The 27,820-nt window shown below is 39.1% G+C and overlaps 1 protein-coding gene across 4 annotated transcripts in view; it reads right to left on the bottom strand.

Annotated features, from left to right (window-relative positions):
* The window catches only part of SMG1 (SMG1 nonsense mediated mRNA decay associated PI3K related kinase), a 108,497-nt gene that overhangs the window by 9,789 nt on the left and 70,888 nt on the right, over positions 1-27,820 (bottom strand). For 3 of the 4 annotated variants that reach the window (XM_059155181.1, XM_059155179.1, XM_059155180.1), the window contains 24 exons: positions 26,620-26,850; positions 26,339-26,516; positions 25,648-25,809; positions 24,870-25,087; positions 24,412-24,566; positions 22,482-22,704; positions 20,152-20,398; positions 19,538-19,767; positions 17,713-17,961; positions 17,081-17,219; positions 16,885-16,994; positions 16,543-16,761; positions 15,565-15,755; positions 14,261-14,433; positions 13,837-14,116; positions 13,097-13,369; positions 12,601-12,835; positions 12,129-12,355; positions 8,822-8,972; positions 8,535-8,724; positions 7,843-8,312; positions 5,862-5,999; positions 2,625-2,777; positions 1,362-1,541 (listed from right to left, as the gene is read on the bottom strand). In XM_059155181.1, coding sequence (XP_059011164.1) covers positions 1,362-1,541; positions 2,625-2,777; positions 5,862-5,999; positions 7,843-8,312; positions 8,535-8,724; positions 8,822-8,972; positions 12,129-12,355; positions 12,601-12,835; positions 13,097-13,369; positions 13,837-14,116; positions 14,261-14,433; positions 15,565-15,755; positions 16,543-16,761; positions 16,885-16,994; positions 17,081-17,219; positions 17,713-17,961; positions 19,538-19,767; positions 20,152-20,398; positions 22,482-22,704; positions 24,412-24,566; positions 24,870-25,087; positions 25,648-25,809; positions 26,339-26,516; positions 26,620-26,850 — 5,022 coding nt within the window. Of the gene's footprint in view, positions 1-1,361; positions 1,542-2,624; positions 2,778-5,861; positions 6,000-7,842; positions 8,391-8,440; positions 8,725-8,821; positions 8,973-12,128; positions 12,356-12,600; positions 12,836-13,096; positions 13,370-13,836; positions 14,117-14,260; positions 14,434-15,564; positions 15,756-16,542; positions 16,762-16,884; positions 16,995-17,080; positions 17,220-17,712; positions 17,962-19,537; positions 19,768-20,151; positions 20,399-22,481; positions 22,705-24,411; positions 24,567-24,869; positions 25,088-25,647; positions 25,810-26,338; positions 26,517-26,619; positions 26,851-27,820 lie in introns of those variants that run through there. The other variant, XR_009349338.1, reaches the window with a different exon arrangement.

Genomic DNA, 27,820 nt, shown 5'->3' with positions numbered 1-27,820 from the left:
CCTCTGCCTTTGGCTCAGCTCATGATCTCAGGTCTAAGATCAGGCTCTCTCTCAACATAGAGCCTGCTTCCCACCCCCCACTTCTGCCTGCATCTCTTCCTCCTTGTGATCTCTCTGTTAAATAAATAAAATCTTTTAAAAAAAGACACCAGAGGAGGGCCTGGGTGGCTTAGCTGTTAAGCGTCTGCCTTCAGCTCGGGTTATGATCCCAGGGTCCCGGGATCGAGCCCCACTTCGGGCTCCTCTCACCAGGAAGCCTGCTTCACTCTCTCCCACTCCCCCTGCTTCTGTTCTCCTGCTCTCATTCTGTCAAATAAATAGGTAAAATCTTTAAAAAACCACAAAAACAAAAACACCAGAGCTTCCTAATTAATACACAGCCTAAAACCTTCCCATAAAATATAAACACCAAATTTATCAACGTGCTATTTCTGGACTCAACTCCTCTGTCCAGCATTCAACTTCAACTAGCACTCTGTCTGCTATCCTATTTCAGTGCATGTAAGTCATTTCCTATACATTGAAATTTCTCCTACCCTCTGAACCTCCACAGTATTTCCAACTGTAGCTCTGAGAATTCTTTTTTTTTTTTTAAACATTTTTTTTTTTTTTTTTTTTTTATTCATTCATTTGACAGAGAGAAATCACAAGTAGTCGGAGAGGCAGGCAGAGAGAGAGGGAAGCAGGCTCCTGGCTGAGCAGAGAGCCCGATGCGGGACTCGATCCCAGGACCCCGAGATCATGACCTGAGCCGAAGGCAGCGGCCCAACCCACCGAGCCACCCAGGCGTCCCTCTGAGAATTCTTTTAACTTTTTAATTCATTGTATTATTTATTACTGGGTTCCTTGGAGACTAAGAGCAAGATTTAATCATCATTTTTTAAAAACATTTTATTTTTAAGTAATCTCTACATCCAGTGCGGGGCTCAAACTCACAACCCAAAGATCAAGAGTCACATGCTCCACCCAACAAGCCACCCCAGGTGCCCCTAGAGTTAATCATTAGATCCCTTATAACAGGGGCGCCTGGGTGCCTCAGTTGATTAAGCGTCTGCCTTTGGCTTAGGTCATGATCCCAGAGTCCTGGGATCGAGCCCCATGTCAGGCTCCCTGTTTGATAGGGAGCCTGCTTCTCCCTCTCTTCCCTGGTTGTGCTCTCTGTCACTATTTCTGTCTCTCAAATAAATAATAAAATCTTTTAAAAAATAAAATAGATCCCTTATAATAACAATATTTAATATACAGCACACACACTGCACAAGTGTAAACTGAGTGAATATATTTACTTTTAGGGCATAACCCTGACCTTGTGATTTTCATCAACAAGTCTCTTTACTGCAACACCAAGATTCAAGACTCACCACTCTCTGTAACAGACGAAGCTCTAACTCAGAGACTGAACTGTTAAACTGTGATGCAAATGAACACATTTGCTGACATCGTTTGATTAGTTCAAATAATGCCGCATCCAGGTTTAAGGCTTCTGCAGTTCTAGTTCGTAAACTTTCAAAATGAATGATATTGCTGCAGAGGAAAGTGACCTATGAAAAAGCAAAGAGGAATAGGACCATCAAAATAAGGGAGGAAAAGCAATTTTAATTTGACATGAAAAAATACTACCTATTCATTTCCAGAATTCAAGACCACAACTGATCCTAAAATATGTATGAATGACTCTTTTGGGAAATAGGTATAATCCTGAAAAAGCCTATGAATAAATGCACCTTGTTTTGGTTGATGTCATTAGGTGTGAGATGGTTAAAAGCACTTAAGTACAATTATGTAAAAGTATCTTCTACATGTTTGCTTTCACACAGAAAATTTACTTAATAATAAAACCGTTACCATATTCAGCTGCAGTTTATTTGTGCTATGTACAAATTTCAATTTGGAATGTTGCCCTTCTGCTTCTACTCTTGCCTAATTTTACAATAAAGATCAGAAAATACTAACTGGACATTTGACAATGTAATGCACATCTTTCAGGGTATGACAATACTATTGTGATTATGTAAATATAGTTCTCACTTTCATACACACTGAAATGTTTATAGATAAAAAATATTTGGGGTTTCATTAAAAATGGGACAGACAGGAGGGATAGGAAGTATAGAGGAAATCAAGTGGGACTTAAGTTGATAATCACTAGATTTTAATTGGCTATGAAGATATGGGAATCACTGTATTAGTCTAATTTTATACCTCACTGAAAATTACCTTAAAAAAATTTTTTTAAACTTCTGTCCCCTTCCCCCAATCATAAAGATGTTAATCCACAATCTCTGGCAGAAAACAAGGTCATAAACGCATTTTATTGCCACAGAATCACCACAGTTGCATAAAGAGAACCGCAGGCAGATATGGAATTAAACTCCCTATTTTCCAAAAGAGGCTAAATCCACTTTGTATTTTGCTAGGAGGAAGTAAAGGTCTAGGGAAATAATTGGCTGTGAGCTCAGCTGAAGGGATGCCCTTCCCACCAAGGCCTATCAGTCCCTCTTCCCAGTATTGTGAACTAGATGGTAGACTCTCGAATAACTCCTAGTTATTCCACATGTAACCTCCAAATGGTTACAGAATCCTGTAACTCTCGTAACAAGGATGGTGCTGATGGGCTGCAATACCTGGCTTGCTCTTTGGCTCTCTTTAAGGACAAGATTTCTTCTTTCAGCTATTGTTGCTTCAAAATCCTGCAGTACAGGTGCCAGTGCAGGGTTGGCACCACCTGCCCACTTGAGTCGCTGTTCAATACTTGCTTCAAGGGCTGCTAGTTTCTCCTATAAAAGCCAGCAGAATCTCAGTGAATATTTGACACTCTCCAATTCCTGGTGAGCATTTTATACAAATACAAGAGAAATTCAAAAGAAGCAGGATGGGATATACATAATTCATTTTTTTTAAGACTTTATTTATTTATTTGATGGGGGGCGGGGGGATGGGCACAAGCAGGAGGAGTAGGAAAGAGAGAAGCAGGCCTTCCAACTGAGCAGAGAGCCCAATGAGGGGCTCCATCCCAGGACCCCAGGATCGTGACCTGAGCCGAAGGCAGATGCTTAAGGACTGAGCGATCCAGGCATCCCGGAACATCATAATTCAGAAATCATTTTTAACATACATCTACTGGAATTAACCTTTATTTCATTTAGAATATTTAAGGCTCAATATGTCTGGGGAGGTATGAACTGGCTTTCAAGATTTAAAATTTTTTTAAGGATCCACGTATTTACTTCTGAGAAAGAGTGAGAGAGTGGAGGGAGGGGCTGAGGCAAGAATCTTTCAAGCAGACTCCCGACTGAGCACAGACCCCAGATATAGGGCCCAACCCCATGACCCACGAGATCATAACCTGAGCCCAAGCCAAGAGCTGGACGCTCAACCAAATGAGCCATCTGAGTGCCCCAAGATTTTTTTTAAATAAAGCAGTCTTTAGGGGGCGCCTGGGTGGCTCAGTCGTTAGGCAACTGCCTTTGGCTCAGGTCATGAGCCCCACATCGGGTTCTTGCTCAGCAGGAAGCTTGCTTCTCTCTCTCCCACTCCCCCTGCTTGTGTTCCCTCTCTCACTGTGCCTCTCCCTGTCAAATAAATAAATAAAATCTAAAAAAAGAAAAAAAAAAAAGAAAAAAGAAACACTTGCTACAAATTCCTTAATGCCCTTATGTGCTATCTATAAGAAAACCCATTTACCATTTGCAACAACATGGATGGAGCTAGAGAGTATAATTCTAAGTGAAATAAGTCACTCAGAGAAAGACAAATTGATTTCACTCATATATGGAATTTGAGAAACAAAACAAATGATCCAAGGGGAAAAAAGAGAGAGAGAGAGACAAACCAAGAAACAGACTCTTAACTATGAACTGCTGGTTACCAGAGGGGAGGTGGGTAGGGGAAGGGTGAAAGAGACACGGGGATTAACGAGCACACTTACTGCAAAGTGCACCGAGGCATACCCAGCACTACTGAATCACTATGGTGTATTAAATATTAATATATGCTATATTAAATACTATGCTGGATTAAATAAAAAACTTGGGGCGCCTGGGTGGCTCAGTCGTTAAGCATCTGCCTTTGGCTCAGGTCATGATCCCAAGGCCCCGGGATCGAGCCCCACGTCCAGCTCACTTCGTCCTCTCCCCCACCCCTTGTGTTTCCCTTCTAGCTGTCTGTCAAACAAATAAAAATCTTTAATAAATAAACAAATAATTCTTTTAAAGAAAATAAAAAACTTACTGTAAAAATCCATTTATGTTTTTAATTATGAAAGACAAAAATCATATTCTCTCAAATTCAAAAGTTTGTTAAGTAACAGTAAAAATCTATCCATATTACCATGATAAGGAAGGTTTTATATGACAAAGTTATTTCATTATTTATTCAACACTTCAGGTGGGAGAATTCACATCCTCTCTCTTTCCTGTGCTGCTTCTCTCCCTCCTCCTCTCACAGAAACATACCTCTAAAATCAGAAAGGACAGGTATTCATTCACCAAAATTGAAAACTAGGTCTAATATACATAGGAAAAAGGTATTATACAATCTTCAAAGAAGCAAGCTCCAGAAAAGCTTCATTAAAAATGTTAAAAAAAAATTGGGGTTCCTGGGTGGCTCAGTTGTTAAACATTTGCCTTCAGCTCATGTCATGATCCCAGGGTCCTGAGATGGAGCCCCACATCAAGACTCGATTTTTTAGTTTTATGAGCTTAAAAGAAAAAAACAAACAACTCTACTTGATGAGCCTGCTGCTGCCCCTGCTATGCGCTCTCTCTGCCAAATAAATAAAATCCTTTAAAAAAAAAAAGATAAAAAAACCTACAGAAACAATTTTATAAAAATTAATTTGTAAAAGGAACAGAAAAATGTCAGTTACTATTGAGTACATAAAATATAAGGAGACACAATATAGATATAGATATATATTATCAAGACCATTATCAAGACCTGTTTCTTATTTTAAAGAGGGAGGTGAGATTAAATATTAGGCAGAAATGGTAACTCAATAATAGCAGTCAGGAAAACATTCTATTGCCTTTGATATCATAAAATATCATTAACTACATATAAGAAATGCCTACGCTGGGTGCCTTGGTGGCTCAGTCAGTTTGGCGTCCAATACTTGATTTCAGCTCAGGTCATCATCTCAAAGTTGTGAGATAGAGCCTGCGTCAGGGTCCATGCTGAGAGTAAAGCCTGCGTAAGATTCTCTCCTACTCATGGGGACACACTTGCACACACTCATCCAAAAAAAAAAAAAAAAAAAAAGCCTAAGCTTTTAAGATATGAATAGTAAGCCAGATATAACTGCTATATGCCTTCAGAAAACAAATTAAATATTCAAGTTTTTCTAATTACCAAGGTTCCCAGAACATATAAAGGCAGAACGATCATCAAATCCATTAAAAACCTGAAATATTTAGTATGTCTCTATTCCATACTAAATATTTAGTATGTCTCTAATACACTGCTACCATAAGATTTGGTTACTTTGGAGAGTAAGAAAAAAAGATACAAATTACAAATAAAGGTTAAAAAGAAAATGCCCCTGTGGCTTAGCATCCAAGGACAGACACGTAGACAGTGAACACCACACCACAGCATAGGTTATTTTTTTTTTTTTTTTTTTTAAAGATTTTATTTATTTGACAGAGAGAGATCACAAGCAGGCAGAGAGGCAGGCAGAGAGAGAGAGAGAAGGAAGCAGGCTCCCTGCCGAGCAGAGAGCCCGACGTGGGACTTGATCCCAGGACCCTGAGATCATGACCTGAGCCGAAGGCAGCGGCTTAACCCACTGAGCCACCCAGGCGCCCCAGCATAGGTTATTTCTGAAAGTGAATCTGCTGCAAGTAAGGTCTGGCAAAACACACCTGAACTGTTGCAATTGAAGTTTCAATTTGGCTCAGAGTATGAAGTTTCTTTTTCATGCTGGTTAGGATGGCAGACCGAGGGGGAGGTGTGACTGACATGGCTTGTGGTCTATTGATAAGGAGGTCTTCATGCTGCCACTGTTCAAAGAAAAGTCAATGTAGTAGAATCAGCAGGGGTATAAAAACAAAAAACAAAAAACAAACAAAAAAAACACCTTAGATAAAGGGAGGGGAGGTGCAAATTAGGACTGAGGGAAAAGAAAAAAAAGCCCAGCTGCTACAAAGTGAGGTAGGCAAAGAACTGTAATTGGAGAAACATTTCAAAAGAATCACAACCAGGTGAAAAATTTCCTAATATAGAGAATGGCTGATAAATGTCTTGAATCAGTGAAAAGCAACATCTAAGTAGTAATTCTGAAAATGTTTCCAAATCTATGTCTCCAAGTCTATATAAAAGTCTAGTATACAGCCCCCTCCCCCAAGAAATATCTCTAGTTAAGAGGCTGGAAAAGGCATGAGGGGATAGTGGGTGGTGAAAACTGTCCAGCATGTGGCTAAACAAGTGATTAAAAGAAATGATGGCAGCAGTCACAGAACAAAGAATTCCCCAGAAAACCTTGAAGTTGCAGAAAGCAGGCAACTGCTCACAGAGGATCGAGCCATCTTGTATCTTTTAAGGGAGGCCCCAGAAGGCCCAAGAGACCTTTGGTCTATAATTTAAAAGTAATACATTGTATTTAGGGCTTAAAATGATAAGTATTTCTTCAGATAAACAAAATTTTAAGGATTTTTAACAATATTTTCTATACATTTGTCAATTTTTTAAGGAAATAAACTCCAGAATGTGTAAGTAAAATGTTCAACATTACATTTTTTAGAAGAAAAAATACAAAAAGATTCCAATGTACTAGAAAGACATTATATAATAAATACAATTTCAAAATGTGAATAAATTAATTTTCTTAATTTATGAGCTAAAAAAAACAGCTCATGATAAAACTGCGAAGAGAAGGAAATATGCTGATTCCATGCACCAAGCTGAAGCCACCAACTCCACCTTTAGGAAGCAGCTTCAACATAAATAATACAAAGTAACCATTGTTGTGCCAAAAGAGATCCTAGGAAAACACAGCCCCAAATATTACTCCATGAGTTACACAACCTGTCTGAAGCTACAAACAATATTGAAGCCTATAATGAAAGAAAGAAGAGAAAGAATAAAAAGAGCTATAATTTATACTGTGCCTAGTGTCTTATATAAAATTATTTTTAACCCTCATTATCCTCTACCTTTGTAAGAGACATGGTCCCCACCTAGGGAGGAGTAAACTCAAGTTCCTATAACTGAATCCAAATCCATCTCACCCTCAAAGCCCATGTTGTCATACTGCCCCCTATATAATCAAGGACAAAAACAGGCCTCTAAAAACAAATTCCAAATGATGACAGACTCATGCACAAAGCTGTTATCACATCATTAAGGCACTGGAGAAACAGAAGTTATTTTAGAAACAATCTTAATTATATGTTAAATAATATAGGAGGTATACTCACATAACGAATAAATTCAAACATGAGAAATTATATTTACAAGTAATACTTAATGATACAGATAATACCTACCATACAACACTGATAGAAACAAAGTTAGAGGTTGCAGAGTATAAACACAAAATAATCTCAAAAATACACACACACACATATATATGTATTTTTTGAGAATATTTTATTCTCAAATTTGTTTATTCTCAATTATATTTATCTTCAAATATTTCTCAAATATATATATATATTCTCAACTACATAGAACAGAAACAAGGAAAAACTATAAAGAAATACCAAAATGCCAAAAGGCTGGCTTTGCTGCGAGCTGGCACAATTCAGAATGTTTAAGTATTTTTTCTTTATATTGTTTAATATTAATTCCCCCCCAGTTTTCAAATTCCTTTAGTGGAGAAAAATACATTAGAAAAATACTTACTTGAAACATGGCAATATGCAGCTGAACACGCTGCAGGCTTGTCTTACAAGAAGAAATACTGGTTTCTAGCCTGCGCACCAAGTCATGCTTCTTCCAGGCAGTATCATAGGAACTTGCTAACACAGTTGCCCTGTTCATGACCAACTGAGAAAACTTCCCAATCTGAATGTTGTGCTCCACCGCTTTCTTACAAAGATCATCAACAGAAACTTTGCTCTCAGCGCCAAAATCCTTTGCGTCCACTTGAGCAATAATGTCTACCCCCAGAGCACTGATAAAACTGCAGAGGGTGAGTCCCAGGGCTTGGTTCGGTAGTCCAATCAAGAGCTGCCTCACGAAGTCAGCTGTAAATGCCTTTATAGGTTTGGCCATCTGGTCTTCACTGAAACAAGAATTTCTAAAAAGGGTTTTCACATTGACTATCTGTACAGGTCCATTTACAGTATTCTGATCTTCAAGTGAACTCGATCCTAAAAAAGGAAAATTTTCTTGAAGTAGTTCATGCAAAGTAAAATAAGGTAATAATGATGCTTATTTAAAAACCAGACCTTGGCTCCATAGCTCAGGGGTTAGAGCACTGGTCTTGTAAAAACCAGACCTTACGAATACACAATTAACTTAAGCCCACTGCATCCTGTCCCTTCCAAAGTTCTACCCAAGTAAATCCAGCATGTTTAAATGTGAAAGATTACCTGATAAAGTTTTAGAAAAGGTACCACAGAGCCTGAAGAACTCCTTAATTGTCTGTAGTCTTTTTAGAAAGAAAATCTCCTCTAGCACCTGCCGGTGATTATCGTCATCAAAAAAATTGACTTGGGTACTCCTGGCTTCCCTTATAATGTCAATCTTTCGCCAAGCTATGGGAATTTCCATCTTGTTTAACTATGTTTAAAAAAAAAAAAAAAAGTTCATTTCTCCCCGTTTCACACAGTGAATAACTACCACACATGCATTATTTAATCATAAAATCAGTATTTACCTTTTCAACTAATAAGCCAAAAGCAGTTTCAACCTGGGCAAACATGCCATCAAATGCTACCAAAAGCATCTGGCCAGCTGACATTTTTGGTGTTTCATCAACTGAACCATTTCTTGGTTGGATTAATTCACCATATTGAGCATGAAGTATTCTAGAGATAAAGAAAAACGAATTAAAATCCTAACTGAAGAGTAATAAATTTGGGGGAGAATACAAAAGGTCAACAAGAATCACAGCTAGCATGCAATCCAGAAAATAAATCTTTTTTTAAAAGGTTTATTTTATTTATTTGAGAGAGAGAAAGAACACAAGAGTGGGATGAGGAACAGAGGGAGAGGGAGAGAATTCTCAAGAGAACTCCCCGCTGAGTGCAGGGCCCCACATGGGGCTCGATCCCAGGACCGCTAGAGATCACTACCTGAGCCACTATCAATAACCAGACACTTAACTGACTGATCCACCCAAGCACCCCTAGAAATCTTTTTGCATGCAGAAAATGGTGTTAGGATAAAATGACATGTAATACCATCACAATGTGAAGTTAATGGTTCCAATTCGGTATTAGTAACTGTTCATGTGATTAAACTTGAATTAGGACAATTTTTTATTTTTTTTATTTTTTTTTATTTTTTTTTTTTTTTAAAGATTTTATTTATTTATTTGACAGAGAGAGATCACAAGTAGGCAGAGAGGCAGACAGAGAGAGGAGGAAGCAGGCTCCCCACTGAGCAGAGAGCCTGATGCGGGACTCGATCCCAGGACCCTGAGATCATGACCTGAGCTGAAGGCAGCGGCTTAACCCACTGAGCCACCCAGGCGCCCCAAATTAGGACAATTTTTTAAAAAAATTATTTAAGATATTACAGTCTCACTTTACATAAAATAATATAAACCCCCAATAAATGTCAAGAATCATAAAATTCTAAAGCTGGAAGACTTAGCAAAAACTATCAAGTATGTTCACACTGTCACATACATACATGACAGAGCCAACTACAGACCATAAGCTCAGATGCCTGCCATGTGTAGCACGCCTGGTTTTGAATAATGCACAGTTTGAGTGTAAGTCTTCAGAAGTTCAGCCTGTACATCATCATTAACTAAAAGCTTAGTCAGTGGCTTATGTGTCTGGACACTATTTTAAGTGTATCATATAAAAAATCAATAACAGCATTCCTACAACTAGTATCAGTTCATGTTACTAACGTTAACTAGATTTTCAACTTTATCACACATACAGAAATAACTATAAAACTAATAAGAGAATTTAAAAAGACTAACCAGAGCAATTTCTAATGGAAAAAAGAGCTACAAGATGGTATACAATTTTTTCTTAAGATGATCAAGTTTCTCCAAAGCGAGGTACAAACAAAATGTAACAGAACCAAGCATGGAGTTTGTCACCCAAATCATCCATGAAAAGTAAGTAATCGTCCGTTTGAGGCTAAGAGGAATCTGAATTAGATATTGAAGGGAGTAAATGAGGGCAGAAATTGAGTGAGAAAGAAAGGTGTATAGATTGAGTAACGTCTTAAATAATGCTAGCAATTTAAATGATAATGCTGTTGTGCAAATAATCTAAATCACCATCTAGCTAACATTCAGTTTATGCTATAATAATTATACTTTTTTATTAACTGTATGGAGAAACAACTACAAAGAAACATAAATAGGAAAAATTTAAATGCAGATAACAGAAAACATTAAAGAATTATTGTTGGGGCGCCTGGGTGGCTCAGTGGGTTAAAGCCTCTGCCTTCGGCTCAGGTCATGATACCAGTGTCCTGGGATCGAGCCCTGCATCGGGCTCTCTGCTCAGCAGGGAGTCTGATTCCTCCTCTCTGCCTGCCTCTCTGCCTACTTGTAATCTCTGTCAAATAAATAAATAAAATCTTAAAAAAAAAAAAAAAGAATTATTGTTAACTTTTGGGGTGAAGTAACAGCACCATGACTAAGAAAACTAAGTTTATACTTTAGACATATCTACTTCCTGTAGCATTTAAAAATGAAAAGATACCTGCTTCAAAATAACCAGGGTGGTACAATTTAAACAAGATAAATAATTTAAATAATTCAAGCAGGTGCAGATAATTACCTGCTTAAGATGGGAAAATGAAGGTCCATTATACTATTCTACTTTCTTTTCTTTGAATTTTCTCACGGGAGGAAGCATGGTAGGTGAACCCATTTCTACTCTCCCAACTACACTTTCTGGAGTAAACCTGATACCAGAATGCCAAAAAAGGAAGTCTTTTTTTTTTTTTTTAAGATTTTTATTTATTTATTTGACAGAGAAATCACAAGTAGTCGGAGAGGCAGGCAGAGAGAGAGAGGGAAGCACGCTCCCCGCCAAGCAGAGAGCCCGACGCGGAACTCGATCCCAGGACCCTGAGATCATGACCCGAGCCGAAGGCAGCGGCTTAACCCACTGAGCCACCCAGGCACCCCCCAAAAAGGAAGTCTTAAGTCACCAGAGATAAATGGGCTTACAGCTTAGCCAGCGACACAGTGCATGGCTGGAGGAAACACCCAACCTTTGCAGGTTCCAGAATCAAACTGTTTTTGTAGACTTCAGAGATGAAAAACACCATGTTCAGTATCTAAACACACTTAGAAGCATTCACCTGAAGTACGGCGTACATTCCATGAACTAACTAAACTGGTTCAGATGCTTCCATGGAGTCCCAAGGGCTGGCTTAAAAACTACCACACTCCACTTTGTGTGTGTGCAGCACACATATGGTGAAAGAGCAACACTAAAGTACAGCGTGCATGGGATAGAAGTGCATGGAGCTCCACACTCAGCACATGCTGGGTGCATCTGCGGAAACCTCAGTAAGCTCTGCCGGCCACACCAACATCAACTTTGTGGTGGTGCCACAGTACTGTACGTGTGCAAGATGCTGGCACCACAGGAGGACGGAGCCTGCACAAGATATCCCTGCACACATGTACTGCGCAGCTTCCTGTGAATCTGATTATTTCCAAATAAATACACCCTGTTATCTGAGAGAGAGAGTGAGTGAGAGGACAAGTGGTGGGAAGGGACGCAGGGAGAGAGGGAAGTGGACTCCCCGCTGATCAGGGAGCTGGATGCGGGGCTCGATCCCAGGACCCAGAGATCACGACCTGAGCCGAAGGCAGAGTCACTCAGGTGCCCCCAAATAAATAAACTTCTAAAAAAGATCGGTGTAGAAACATTTGTAAGGAATTCTATCTGCTGTAAAATTAAAACTAAGCTTGTAGCACGTAGCCCAGAACCTGTCATCTGGTTTCTCCGGCTCCGTCACAGCTACCATTCACTTGCCTGGCGACATCGATGTAATGAGCGTGCGTTTCCTCCTCCAGTCCCATAGCCGCATTTCTTAAATAGGCCTGAAGAGATTCCACTAGAGTCTGTAGGGGAACGCCGTCAGTTGTCTGCTCAATAAGACTGTCCAGCTCATGAAGCATACTTTCTAATGTGTATTCTCCTTTCATTAAACATCTCAGTGCTTCTGGAAATATGATTTGCCGGAAATTTGAATTTAATTCCTATAAATATGTGAGAAATATATTTTAATATTCTCCTAGAGGTTTAATGCCATGTACTAAGAACAAACCTACACAATGGTAACCAACTTCTGGCTACAAACCTCACACTGATCTTTACGTGACTAGTGCAGCAAAATTAAAAGGAGAAAAGTAAAAATTTTGCTTTTCTGAACCAGCAGTAAGAAGTACAATGTTCAGTATCTAAAACAAACTTACCAACTGTAAGCTCATTTAAAAGCACTCACCTGAAGTGAGGTATATACTCCATTCGCTAAGTGGACTGCCTCAGAAGCTTCCATGGGGTTCGGAATGTCTAAGTCCTGTGGCACCAGGTGGCACTGCTTCAGTAACTGCACCAGGCAAGTGACGTTCCCACTCATACTGCAGAGCTCTTCCAAGAACCAGGCTCCATCCCTAGAGGTCAGATCCACCAGCTGCTCCCCAGCACTTGAAGCAGCACCTTCCATCATCAGGTTACGCCTAAATGCAACAAGGTTTGTACAGTGAAACCTCTTAAGCTATCCTTACACAGGAAAGCAGAAACCTCAAACTCAGAAAGGAAATAAAGCGCCTGTAATGGTGGGCAAGACTAATAAAAGTAAGGGGATGTCTCAAGTCTGGTATTAACAAAAGTAAGAGAATGCTTAAGTCTGGTATTAAACAAGAGGCACAGGCTATCTCAGTAAGTCTGAGTGTTTTCAGGACAACAAAATGGTCTCAGTATGAAGTTGGCTAACTCACCTTGTAAGAGTACAAAGAGCAGAAATAATAACACTTGCTAGACTCAAAGATCCTTCTTCTCCATTCTCATGAAGGAAAACTTTAATGCAACGTTCAATTTCTTTCAACTGATCCTCACAGACAGGCACAGTGACGGCTTCCTGTTTCAAGCGTTCCACCTGTCTGATAAGCCTGCTGTTGATGTCGGCTGCGTACCGCTGCAGAGTCATTTCTGTGGCGGTGATGAATTGGCACACCGTCGGGGGAGGCTGGGGAGCATACTGCATTTCGTATCTGCGCAGAAAGAGAGGTGCTTGTTTACAATGTAACCACTTCCTGCTTGTAAAGAAAGTTCCCATTTTACACTAGAGAATATTGCCTTTGATTCTCAAACCCTAAACAGTAGAAACCATGATTTCCATTCTTACAGTTAAGAAAAAGTCTCAAGAGCTCAAGTAACTTTCCAAGAGGACTTGTTAGTGAGGGACAGCACAACTGAGGTTAGCCCTCTTTACCCCAATCCCATCACTCTGACAACTGGGATACATTGTAATTAATTAGGAAAACCACACCATCTTATAAGGGAAAACATGACCTCAAATCCTCTTAAAACCAAGAAAAAACCTGACCCCATTCAGCTTCCATCCATCAACCACTTCTTTCAGAAAAATGAAATATTACACACACGATAATAATAATGTGAACACAACTTTGCATCTAATCCCGTAAGAAGTCAAGAAAATTAAGTGTGACCAACGTACTTCCTGTAGAGTTCTTGACAGCGCTCTACTGTGGTGTTACAGATGAGTTCTTCCATCCAGGTCTTCCACTGCTCAATTCGATGTTTCTGAAATATGGCCTTTGGATACTGCAGAGCTACGGTTGCATAGTGATGCAGCTGTTCCAGACAGCCTCGGAGCACCGAGCGCCTCTGCTGGAGAAGAGCGCCCACTTCCCCCTCCAGCTGCTCACACTGGCTAATCAAGTGCGCCTGGCCAGCATTCTGTAGAAAGGCTGTCGCTGGCACATAGCTTGGAGGACCTTTTGGTAAAAGACGATTATTAATTACGGTGAAACGATTCCAAACCAGCAGTCATTGAAAGAAGCACAAACCAGAACCCCACACATAAACAAATACAAAACTCACATGCTCAACATGTGTATCTAAGATAAATCAACCCATACCAAGGTCCATTTGTGAGCTGATCTCCTGAAGCAAACTTGCAAGCTGTGTTGCTTCTAAATTATTGAATGCAGCCTGATAATGTGTTATCCACTGTTCAAATTCATTCAGCTTCACCTGGATTGCTTCCTGAACAGCCCTTTGCTGAGTCTGTAGTTGAGTGTGTTCAGAATACCTAATAAGAGGGAAAAATCTTTTTAATTGCTTCTACCTCCTATATATTTTCATAACCTTGATTTTGTTCATACTTGGGACTGCCTGGTAAGCTCCTTTTCAATCTTGAGGGCACTGCTCAAATGTCCCTTACTTCTCTGGTTTTTCCTATAATTCTCTCAGTTATACTCACATTTTAAATAAAACATTTTCTTTTCTTTTCTTTTTTTTTTTAAAGATTTTACTTATTTATTTGACAGAGAGAAATCACAAGTAGATGGAGAGGCAGGCAGAGAGAGAGAGAGAGAGGGAAGCAGGCTCCCTGCCGAGCAGAGAGCCCGATGCGGGACTCGATCCCAGGAACCTGAGACCATGACCTGAGCCGAAGGCAGCGGCTTAACCCACTGAGCCACCCAGGCGCCCTAAATAAAACATTTTCAAAACCCACCACACCTGCCAGGTGTTAAGTTATCTTTAGTGTAAACGATGGATACTTCACAGACTCATACAGTGTGTGGCATTTGCATATTTACCCTTTACCAAGCACCTGCACTGTACAAGGTTCATTCACTTAGATCATTCTTTAGTTTAATGCTTAATACAGCAAAGTAGGCAAAATAACTGCCACTTTACTAATGAGTAAGAACCCAGACACAAACTGTAGAGAGAAACCCAAACCTCAGGTTTTCTGAAACCAAGTTCATACTCTAACCCACTATATCCACTTATCTCCCATAATTACTCAAACATTTCAATCAAATATAATAAAGCAGAAAATTTAAGTGAATTTCTATGTATTAATAATTTAGAACTGCAGTCCTTGGGAGAGGTTTTTTTTTTTTTAAAGATTTTATTTATCCGACAGAGAGAGGGATCACAAGTAGGCAGAGAGGCAAACAGAGAGAGAGAGGAGGAAGCAGGCTCCCTGCTGAGCAGAGAGCCCGATGCGGGACTCGATCCCAGAACCCGGAGATCATGACCTGAGCCGAAGGCAGCGGCTTAACCCACTGAGCCACCCAGGCGCCCCGGGAGAGGTTTTATTATTTATGTAAACTGCTGTAATAATGCTAATTCAAATTGACAATGTTTACACAAATACGAAAATTCTCCTTAATGGCATATATTTAGAAACAAGTGTTCAACACTTTTAAACCTGTGCTGGAGAGTGTGAGAAGGATGGTCCACTCCTTCAGCTCCTTCTAGAAACTCTATTTCTTCTAGTAGTTTGCCTTGCAGTTTTTCCACATCTGTCAATTGCTCTTGCAAGCTTAGGTATTCATCTAAGCTGCTGTCCAGCTTGGGAAGCACAACCAGCATCTCATCTCTATTCTTAAACCAGTTCACCTATGAAAAAATAATTATGATTAGGGAAATTCTTACAGGGTGAACTGTGAGACATGATGACATCTGCCACAAGGATCACATTAGATGGACATCTTATACATATTTTTCTTTTTTGTTTTTAAGATTTTATTTGACAGAGATCACAAGTAGGCAGAGAGAGAGAGAGAAGGGGAAGCAGACTTGCTGCTGAGCAGAAAGCCCGATGTGGGGCTCAATCCCAGGTCCCCAGGATCATGACCCAGCCAAAGGCAAAGGCCTTAACCCACTAAGCCAACCAGGCACCCCTATATATATTTTTCTATTTAAATCTCTTAAACACTGAGGGTGGTGGCGCCACATATATTTTACAAATAACGATAACCACTGCAAGTTCACACAGCCATAAACTAAGACTCAAATCTCACAACACCATGTGGTTAACACCATGCCACACAACATTAAGTGTTAGCATCACTGGCTAACGTGATATTAAAATTAAGACTGAGGGGAGACTACCCAAGTAAAAACACCTATAATACTCATTGGTAAACACATTTCAATATATTAAAAAAGGTGTAATTTTTTTTTTAAATCATGGACCCACCTCCAACGAGTTAGAGTGTGATTATCTGTCTTTGTATGGAAGCATTTCCTACTAACAAGACATCAAATTGTCCTATTTCACTGGCCTTTCAGTATATTCATGACAGTCTTCCAAAAATATTTTTTAAAAGATAGCTTTACCCAGCTTTTTGATGGACATGTTAACACTAGTAAAAAGATGGTAACCACTTATCATTGCCTTCACCTTAATTTCAGCTACTCTGGAAGAAAAGAGGCTGCGGGTGATCTCTCGCTCCATCTCTCTCTTGCTCTGCTTGCTCTCAGCCTGCTGGCCCCCTCCACCGTAGACGGCGCCGGCAAACCCCGCCTCGCCCCCAGCTGTCCAGTCCACCAGGGGGTCATACACGAAGGCCTCCAGCAATGTCAGCAGAGTCTCTCTGCCACGCCGCATGATGTGTAGAACCTGTTTTCAGAGGTGTTTTAAATCAGGTTTTGCCACAAGTTTCCTTGCTCAAATGTCATTTTTCATTCCACGGGATTTGTTAATTTAACAGGTACATTAAGAGGTCTAAGAGAAAGAGCATACCTGCTCACATGAAAGCCTAAAAACACCTTCTACTCCAGTTACACCCAGGGCAGTTTCAATATTTTGTGTCATTCGAAAAGGTACTTTCTCAGGAACTCTAAGGCTTTTACCTTGAAGAGAGAAACTGTTATATTTTTGTCCTTTCATCAAAAATATGTGACCCTCACATAAATGTAAAAGTCCAATTTAATTTTACCTTTTTCAAAGCAAACATTGTAATCTATGTGAACCACCTCTCCAGTCGTCATATCAATGAGAACATTATCCAGATGTCTATCTCCCAGGCCAATTATGTATCCAACCATAGACATGACTGCAGTAGATCTGGCATAAGACTAAACAAGAGGGGAGAGGGGGTGAGGAGAGCAAGTTGTAACACCATCAGCAAATTTCCTTCCAACTTGGACTTGATGCTCTAAAATTTACAAAATTCCATAATCCCACTTGTTTCTAAATAGCACTCCTCAGGCATGCTGCAATTGGTCCCAGAGGCTTTGTACTGAGCAGCAACAACACTGTGGTACCTGTTGGTTCTACTTAGTATTTGAATACTGGATTTAATAAAAAACAACACCAACTATTTTCAGCCACCCTAGTTTTTCCTTTCTCAAGCTTTTACTCTTCATTTCATCCATAATCCCCTCTGTTCTGTCCTCACACAGTCATGGCCATGACTTAGAAAATAAACATAATTTAAGACTTGAAGTAAGAACTACCAAGTCTGCAGTGAGACGAAGGGGAAGAGGAGGAAGGTGAACAACAGAGATTAGAAAAGAAGCAGAGAAAAGGAACAGGAATACTCATCATAGCCCAGAACAAAACACATACCTGTGTGACTCTCCACCATTCATCAGGTGTGGTGCAAGATGACCAAAGTTCTTTAGCAAGGAGATTTGGGGGAGTGGCCTCCATTAACTCTTCTAATACCGCCTTCATTACATGAAGAGGCCAATCCCGTCGGGACACATCCAGACTAAGTCCAACTGCTTTTAAAGCGGGGCCAATTTTACTATAATAAAGTTCACTAGGGCGAGGTACAATTCCAGGATTCTGAGGAGTCTGGTAAGAATCTTGGGCCTTAAAAAGAATTTTTTAAAGAAAAACATCAACTTTATTTAAATATAAATATAAAAAGATTACTCTGACTATAAAGTAATATTTAAAAAACTGTGTGTGTGGTTTTCTTTTTTTAAGATTTTATTTATTTATTTTTGAGAGACAGAGTGAGAGAGAGAGCATGAGTTTGGGGGGGAAGGGGAGGCAGAGGGAGAAATAAGACTCCCCACCGAGCAGGGAGTCCAATGTGGCACTGAATCTCAGGATCCTGGGACCATGACCTGAGCAAAAGGCAGACATTAAAGACTGAACAGCCGAGGCGCCTTTAAAAACTGGTTTTTGAATGGTATTCTCCACCTTCCCAGGCAAACTGCACAGACCAAATAGATAATTCTTCTGGACTATGCATCTTTCTTACAACCTTTCTCTTAATTAAGTACTACCACTTTATTGAAAATGTGGTCTACTGTTCTATTTTCTTGAGCTTCAATTCAAACTCAACATTTACGTTCTTCTTTATAACACATAATTCTACTAAAAATTTATCATTTATGCACAAATTTCATTCTTCACTGGTATGACTCAATCATCAACATAAAATTAACAGTTTTCAGAGAAAAATTTATATAGCTCCTCTCTAATTCCCATCTCTCATTTAATGCTCAGTAACTGTTCTGCAGTCTCCTGTGCTTATTTTTTAAATTTGACTCCTTTCAAACTCCTGTTCCTTCCCATACCTATCCTCATTAATTATTTTGGCTAGCTATGGACTTCTGAGGTTGAGACTGTATTAAAACTTATCTTTATTTCCATAGCACTTAGTACTATTCCTGGCATATATACTAAGCACCCAGATGTTTAGCTAGAATGAATTCTAAATTAAATCCCTAGTCTAAATCAAAATCATAAATTTCACAGGCACCAAATATGACATCACAGCAATTATAATATAAGGTTGTCTCTTTTTTACAAACTTAAAAGAAACTGGTTGTCAAAGCTCTCTTATCTGTAAATTTAATTTAGAAGACCCTGGGGCATTGGGTGGCTCAATTAAGTGTCTGCCTTCTTCTTGGCTCCTGATCCCGAGATCCTGTGGTGCTGTGGTTCTATGATGGAGCCCCACATGGCCTCCCTTCTGCCTCTCCTCCCTCTATGTCTCCCCCCCATTCATTCTCTCCCATTTGTTCTCTCTCAAATAAATACAATCTTTAAAAAATAAAAAGACCCCTAGTAAGCCCAATAAAAAAATCACTAAGATGCGAAATATCAGCTTGCTGATTAACCACCACAATACCACCCTACCTGCTCCTCCTGTATTTGTCTAGAATAAGATTAACCAAATGTCACCATTTCCGCCTCTTTTTTTTTTTCTTTTTTTTTCTTTTTTTTTACCATTTCCGCCTCTTAAAACGTTATTTAAATATGCCTCGGAAACACTTTCCTAGGTATTTCAAAAGTCTGTTCTTAGAACATTTATAAATTTACCAAAATGCTCAAGTACAGAAAACATATGAGTATTTCATAGAACAAGAAAGAGGTTAATATATGTTTTTCTGGAAATTCAAATAAAAGTACACGTATATCTGAATTTATCAACCTTCTGTGCTTGTAGGGCAGCTTCCCGTTGTTGCCATCGTTTGTAAAGACCAAATAAGGGTGTGGCTCCATCCACCCACTGGATTAGTCCTGATCGTGTTCCTAGTGGCGTTACAGAATAGTGTCGGGCATGGAAACGGGGTGTTTCCTGGCGATTAATTGTAGCAAACATGGTATTCACAATAGACAGGAATTGCATTATTCTCTCATCCAGATGTAAATCTTCTAATCCTATGCAAACAAAATTTAAAGTAGTTAGAGTGGTGACCAAATGGTGTGGGAATGGGGTTACAAATATATCACCCTTGTTGTTTCCTCTCAATAACAGCAGCAGTCAAGAACTGAGAGCCAAGGAAGCATAACGGGAGCATGAGAGAACATTCCATTCAGTCACAAGGTATTAGACGCCAGCATTATTAGCTGTACGTCAGTTTTGCTTATATAGGCTCTTAAGCAAAGAGAAGATAAGGAATAGAAAATCTTATTACATAGCCTCTAACCACTTCCATTCAAAAATCAGGAAAGATACAAGATAATCCAGGCTATTCACCTGGAACCAACCTCTCATACACAAAACATTCATAATCAAATTAAGGCTCTTCTTTTAAATCCTACCTTTGAAAAGATAAGGATAGCTCTTGCCATCTGACCCTAGAAAGAGAAGTTTCTTTGGCTTGGTTTTGGTAGGTAAGATGGTGATGGTTCCACCCACACTGTGGATTGTGACAGTGTCTCTGGCTGACACTTCTCCAGGAAGAGCAATTTCAGTGTTTGTCATGGCAGCCAGCCATGGGCTGATTTCTTCCAGACGCAAGATATAACTTGCACGTTTCTGTGCTCTCTGTTGCAAACTCAGCATTATCTATATTTATAAGATGGGGGAAAACAGGTTTACATTATCACCACAACACTTACATTCTTCCACATTCAATTTGGCATAAAAATAAACTTAAAATACCAATACAGATACCGCATATTGTAGTTCCTACATTTAATTTCATGCTACATACGTGGGCCATCCCGAGAGAGGAAATAACTGGTGTGCTAATATGATCTAGGTGATTCCTACTTTGTTCAGACTTAGCTCTTTTTCTCTGTCTAAACAACCGATGCAATCATAACAGATGGAAGGAAAGCACTGCTGTGATCACGAAATTCAGGGCTGGTAGCAAGCTAATTTCCCACGTTAAGCTACGTTTTATCAATGCCAAGACAAATCAATTAAGTTCTTAAAATAGAGCAAAAGATAAAACTGACAGCTTCTGGGTGTCAAGTAGACACAACCCTTAGTAGCCACTTGAAAAGCTGGTAACAATTTAGAGCTCTGACCATTTGAAGTATGCAGAATTAACACTAGAACCCCTTCTAATTACAAATAGGGAGTAAATCACATGTATAGTTTGTATCCCCACTTGCAGCTAACTTAATAATGTGCACCAGAATTAATTCTGAGCTCCACTCTCATGTGAAAAATGTTTTATCAATCCTCAGTGAGCTTTGCTCCATAAAAGGAAAAAGACAACTGGACAAACTCCAAGTATTCACGGATAGGACACAATGGACAAACTGTAGCATCTTTCCATGTTCAGCTGTATACAAAATATGGATGAATCATAAAAACCAAATGCTGACCCACCCATTATGTAATGAAGATATATACACACACACACACACACACACACACATATAAATACACATATAGACCTATGTGTATATATATGATCTCATTTATATGAAGTTTAAAAACAGGCAGAAACTAAACAATACATCCCTTAAAAACACATCAATAAATAACTTTTTTTTTTAAGTACTTCTTTTTCTTACCTCTTCTTCTGGTTTTCTTAGTTTATTGAAAAGGAGACAAACAAGCAAGAAACTGCTCTTGGAATGCAAGCAAACAAGTTTTGGCTAGGACTCCTATAATAAACTTCATCCTTCACATTAGGGTTCTAGTCTTGTGCTTCTAGCTATTTACTATGAATTTAGTATTCTAGTTTCCCTAGATTGCATTTACTAAAGTCAGATGTCCTCTTTGTTTCTACACCATACCTTTTAATAGTTTTCTCATTGCTAAAGTAAGGAAATCAGGAGCAACAAAGTTAAGGGATAGAGAAAGAAAGGATAAAATAAGAAAAAGCTACAAGGTAATAAATAGGCTCCCTAAAAATAATGGTGCTGTTGCTATACCAGATAAAAACCAAAGTAAATACAGACTAAGGGGCCCAAAACATAAAAGGTAAGGATTCTCAGGTGCCTGGGTGGCTCAGTGGGCTAAGTGTCAGCCTTCGCAGGTCAGAATCCTAGGATCCTAGGATCAAGTCCATACATTGTGCTCTCTGCTCCATCAGGAGCCTGCTTCTCCTTCTCCCTCTGCCCCCTACTCCTACTTGCTTGCTCTTTCTAGTGCTGTGTATCTCTCTCTAATAAAACAAATCTCAAGGAAAAAAAAAAAAGACAAGGATTCTCAAATATTCGAATATGCTAATCATCCCACTGACTAATCATGCCAATCAGCCTATGGGGAACTGATTTTTCAGTTACTTATAAATATTGATGTTGTTATATGTGACTATTTGGTCTGTCAGAATCCCTAAGAAAGGCTACATAGGTACAAGATCAAATTTTATAATCTTTTATAAAGGTAATAAAGCAAGTCATCAATATTTAGGTCAAGGCCAGACCCCTTCATTAACGACTTTCTTACAGTATATCCTTCCCTAGTGTGAACCCTCTATACATAAAAGTTTGCTCCCCCAGGCCCATTTGCTCCCAAATTCTCAAAATGAAGAAAATACCTTTCCCCACATTCCTTAGAAATTGGTCATAAGCTGCCTTCCATGGACCTACAAAATCTCTCACATTACAAGTAAGGAGTCCCCATATTTGAATTTTGTATTTCATACGGAATTTCCCATTTTAGTGGCATTCTTGAGATTTTTCTGTACCTCTTTAAATGGAATCCAGCTGCTTCCAGGCTTTGCAGGATTTGACGGTGTCTTCAGCTTTTCAAGAGCATTTTCAATTGCTTCCCCATAGTTATCCTGAAACCACTTTTCATGAGGAGTTTCTGCAGGGGCTGCAGTGATGCTCCTTACATGCTCCAAAGCAAACACAATGGGCTTCATCAAAGCTGTGTGCTTTTCCCGCATGATTGCAATTTTCTCTTCCCTGACCAGGAAGACATAAAGAGTTTTACAAACATGGAACAGTTTAAATGCATCTACTGTTAAATAAACAGTATAAAAGAATAAGCTAAAATAAATAAAATATTAGCACAATAACTTATAAACACAGCATTATAGGGGCGCTTGAGTGGCTCAGTGGGTTGAGCCTCTGCCTTTGGCTCAGGTCATGGTCTCAGGGTCCTGGGATGGAGCCCCACGTCAGGCTCTCTGCTCAGTGGGGAGCCTGCTTCCTCCTCTCTCTCTGCCTGCCTCTCTGCCTAATTGTGATCTCTCTGTCAAATAAATAAATAAAATCTTTAAAAAAATAATAATAAAATAAACACAGCATTGTAAAATGTCCAGCCCACAAAAAGGCAGCTTTTAAACACGTGGCACTGGGAAAACTGGATATCCACTCACAAAAGAATGAAGTCAGACCCTTACCTTCTTTACACTATTATGTAAAAAAACAGTAACCCCAAATGGATCAAAGACCTTAAGACCTAAGACTCTCGGAAAAAATGTATGGGAAATGCTTCTGGACACTGGATTTGGCAAGGACTTCTTGGATATGGCACAAAGCATGGGCAATAAAAGAAAAAGTACAGAAAAAATGGGGTTAATATATCAAACTCAACTTCCATGCAACAGAAAACACTATTAGGGGCCTGGGTGGATCAGTGGGTTAAGCCTCTGCCTTTAGCTAAGGTCATGATCCTAGGGTCCTAGGATCAAGCTCGATGTTGGGCTCTCTGCTCAGCAGGGAGCCTGCTTCATCCTCTCTCTCTGCCTGCCTCTCTGCCTACTTGTGTCTCTCTCTCTCTGTCAAATAAGTAAATAAAATCTTAAAAAAAAAAAGACATTATTAAGAGAGTTAAAAGAATGCACAAAATGGGAAAAAATATTTGCAAATCATTTATCTGAAAAAGGGGTTAATATCCAGAATACAGAGCAAACACCTAAATCAACAACAACGAAACCTCCAAACAACCCAATTCAAATATGGGGAAAAGACTTGAATAGACATTTCATATAAGAAAATATTCCCATGATCAAAAGGCACAAAAGAAGAAGCTCAACATGTCATTAGAGAAATGCAAGTCAAAACCACAATGAGATATCACTTTGCATCCATTAGGATGGCTACTATATTAAAAAATAAATAAGTAAATATTGGCAAGGATATGGAGAAACTGGAACACTCATGCATTTTTGGTGGGAACATAAACTGGTGCAGGAAACTGTTTGGTTGTTCCTCCAAGTTAACAACAGAGTAACAATATGATCCAGGCAAATCCACTGGATCATATACAAAATAATTGAAAACAGGGGGTCAAACAGACACTTGTACACTCATGTTCACAGAAACACCGTTCTCAATAGCCAAAAGAGGAACCCAATGTCCATCGACAGACAACTGCTAAACAGAAGGTGGAATACGCATACAATGGAGTATCACTCAGTGCTAAAAGGGAGGAAATTGTCATATGTGTTACAACATGCACGAACCTTCAAAACATGCTAAGTGAAACAGGCCAGACACAAAGGGACAAATACCTTTGACTCCACTTACATGGGGTACTCAGAGTAGTCAAATTGCGACTGAACTTAAAATTGGTTAAAATAAGAAATTTTGTGTTTTGTATATTTTACATTATAAAGGGGTTTGGGGGCAGCTTCATCTTCAGAATAGAAGTGTACGAAGACATACTTGCGTAAGGTATTGTTGTTCTGGACTCTCTTCACCTCATCTTCCAGCTGCTGGATCCGTCTCAGGACATACATGTGTTGCTGTAACAGAACTCCCAGCCAGAGCTCATCCCAGAGGACAGTGACCCTGCGCAGCTCTGCCACAAGCATCTGAACCTGCACAAACAGCACATCCAGATATGCTCATCTACAAGTTCATATCCAGCAGTCTTGCCAACACTAGAAATTACATGTTCCGTGTGTGCAACTTTTGTTCATTATACGATCAGAGAACCTTGACTAGTGATTCTATAAATACACATTTATAAAACCAATCCTGCATTGTAAAGCCAATTTCAATTATTCTAAAAGCCTTTTTTGTTCTTCAGGTATCATTTCCATGTTTTGTTTAGGTTGTTTTTTAGGGGAGGGAGAAATGTAATAAAAATTGTTTAAAAGCTTATAAATTGTGCTTTATACCTGTAACACCATAGTGGGGTTTGCAGAGGACAGCTTATCCACAATTTTGCTGTAGCAATCCTGCATCATGGCTTGGTCTTCATTTAATCCACTTTTAGGTTCATCCTTATTGCTATCCTGAGAAGCAGGAGGGCTCCCTCCCTCACATTCAGAAACCAGCAACTCTTCTCCTTGAATATTGCCAAGCAAAGTTGGAATTGCAGAGGAAAACTTATTTCCTATAAGAAAAAGGAAGAATTAGGTAGGCTTTGGATGTTTCCCCTATGTGCGTATGTTGAGTTAAGGAAAACATTGGTTATCTATTCAACTCCAGAGCACTCACTTAACTAATTTGCTTTTCATGCACTGAATTAACCAAATCTCATGGACATTTCCCTTGCCACAGGTAAGCTTTTATATTTCTATTATAAGCAAATGGACGATAATGAAAAATAAATAACAATTCTCAACAAATTAAGAAAGCGTCTTCTCGCAGTCAGAACCTAACGCTTGGTTTCATCCTTATCTACCATTTACTCAGCTCATCGGTGAACCTGAGCACACTGGCACAGTTTCTCTAAGCCTAAATGGGTTACTGTGAACATGAAGAGCATGTGTAAAGCACATGCCCTAGTCCTGGACACAGCAGTAACTACCTCAATAAATGACAATTATTATTACTGAAAAAACCAAAAACTCCATCAACTCTGTAACAGAAAGCTGAAAAAAATTTTTACCTAACAGACATTATCTGCAGAATAGTTTATACTTAACGTAGCAGTATTTTAATATTCCATACCTGAAGCCTGTGACTCAGTACTAAGTGATATGGTACCCACTATTGCAGGGTACAATATGAGATGTGGGGAATCTTGAGCCACTCGGCAGAGAAGGTTACAAATACTCTGGCGCACATATACTTCGGGATGGTTTAAGCGTGAGAAGAGCTGTGGGATAATTCCTTCAGGATAAGAAAGAAGGATAAAGTTATTAAAAACTGTCAACACAGTAGATGCAAAAGCATAAAACCTGATGTGTGTCAGAATCAGTTCTAAGAGCCTCAAATTTCTCCCTGTGATAACAAAGAACCCTAACAATAGTTCTTGATTTGCAAGTCTGGTTAGGGTACAGAGCTATAATCAAAATGCAGAGCAATTCAACAATGTTCTGGCAAACTGTATTTTCTATGAATGCCTGTAAAGACAGAGATAATTTTTAACAAAGGGCATACTACAATTTTTGAAACTTATTTTCACCACTGTCTCCAAAATTCATTTTGTATCTGTTAACACTCCTGTCAACCTTCTAGTTCTCTGAAAGGTAGGAGAGGAGAGAATGTAATGTGCAATTCCTGGTGTCCTATCTACTAATGTAGGTGCTCTATAACACATTAAAATAATAAACATAAAGAAACTGCAATTTTTTTTTAATTGTCTTATGTATCCTACCCAGAAATAATTGTTCCTGAAACCTTTTATTTAGACCATTACCTCTCCACGGAGCAGTAGGTGTTGTTTCCAAGCCATGTTCCAGATACTGCCTGAGCTCGCCGGCATGCTTCACGAGCAACCTGAGCAAGCGCAGTGTGGCCATCACAATCACATCATCAGTGCTCTGCTCTGCTCTGTGACTCAAATGTAGCCTGGGGTCATCTTCATCTAAAGGAATCTAAGGGGGGGAAGGTGAAAGGCAGAAATAAGAATACTGTTTTCTTCTGCTAGGAAGGAAATGTCAAATACATCCTCTTAGACCCCAATGTCATGCTACCTACCTGACCAGCATTAAGTTTAAGGAAAGTAAAATAGGCGCTGCAAGACAGCTTGTATAGGCTGAAGATTCTATCTACGACCTTTCTCCATACTTTGATAACTCCTTCTGTTGCACTTTCATCAAGTTCTGAAAGCCACGGGCAGCTTGAAATTAACTGACGCCAGATAACATCAACCATGTCATCTTCCTCATTATCTTCACCTTCTGTTATCTGAAGCGTTATATCTTCATCCTGAAGAAAATTTGGGCATAAAATGCTACCTTTTTTAAAGCAAACAGAAAGGGGGGGGGGGGAGGGGGTACATGACTTTCCTATCCTATGAAAGCATTTTTCTTGCTTATGAAAAATTAAATTATTTCATTTAGTTTCACACACCCTAAATTAATGTCATTATGCTCCTCTGTAAGATATATTTACTAAAGTAGCTAATGAAGGATTTCAGACTTTGCTTTTTGGTACTTTAAACGCTTCTAAGTTACAATACAGTATTCTGCCTGCAGAACATTAAATGTAATCTGTTCAAAAGCTTGAGGCTTGAATGTATACCAAATTCACTCCCAACAGCCTTTACTCTCTTTACAGTAAGGGGCACATACACAACGCCAGCTCTGGAGGACACTGATACATGCTGGTCTAGAGCAAGATGAGTCAGTACAGTTTAGCCTACGAAATAAAATCCAAGCTTTTAAAGTCTACTTAAAATCTCAATAGCTCTAACATTCTAGAATTAACAGAACTTTGACCTGAGAGAGAATAAATCCTACAGCTCATTTAGTCTACCAGTTTTCAACTCTGGCTATGAATTAGAATCAGCTAGTAAGCTTAAATACATACACCCACGTCCACACTCAGAGTACTAGGGGTGGTATTCAGGCACAAATGTGCTTTAAAAGGTCCCAAGCTAGTGTTAAGAACCTAATTTCTGATCAAAACAATAATTAAAAGAGAAATTTAATTCACATAAAATAAATTTCACCTATTTTAACAGGACCTTAAGGAAAAGATTTCTCAAGGTATACATTCTCCTTAGAAAAGTATCATAACTCACTTTCATCTTAAAACTCAAAGTTTTGATTTGTAACAGTACCTGCCTAACCTCCATTCAACATGTAATCAAGTATATATGATCAGCCTCTTCAAAATCAGTAATTTTTTTTTAAAGAGTTGATTTATTTGTCAGAGAGAGAGAGAACAAGCAGGG

The sequence above is a fragment of the Mustela lutreola genome, chromosome 17, assembly GCF_030435805.1.
Source record: "Mustela lutreola isolate mMusLut2 chromosome 17, mMusLut2.pri, whole genome shotgun sequence".
Classification (NCBI taxonomy): Eukaryota; Metazoa; Chordata; class Mammalia; order Carnivora; family Mustelidae; genus Mustela; species Mustela lutreola.
Note: the sequence above shows the minus strand (reverse complement) of the source record. Positions and strands in the feature narration are given on the sequence as shown.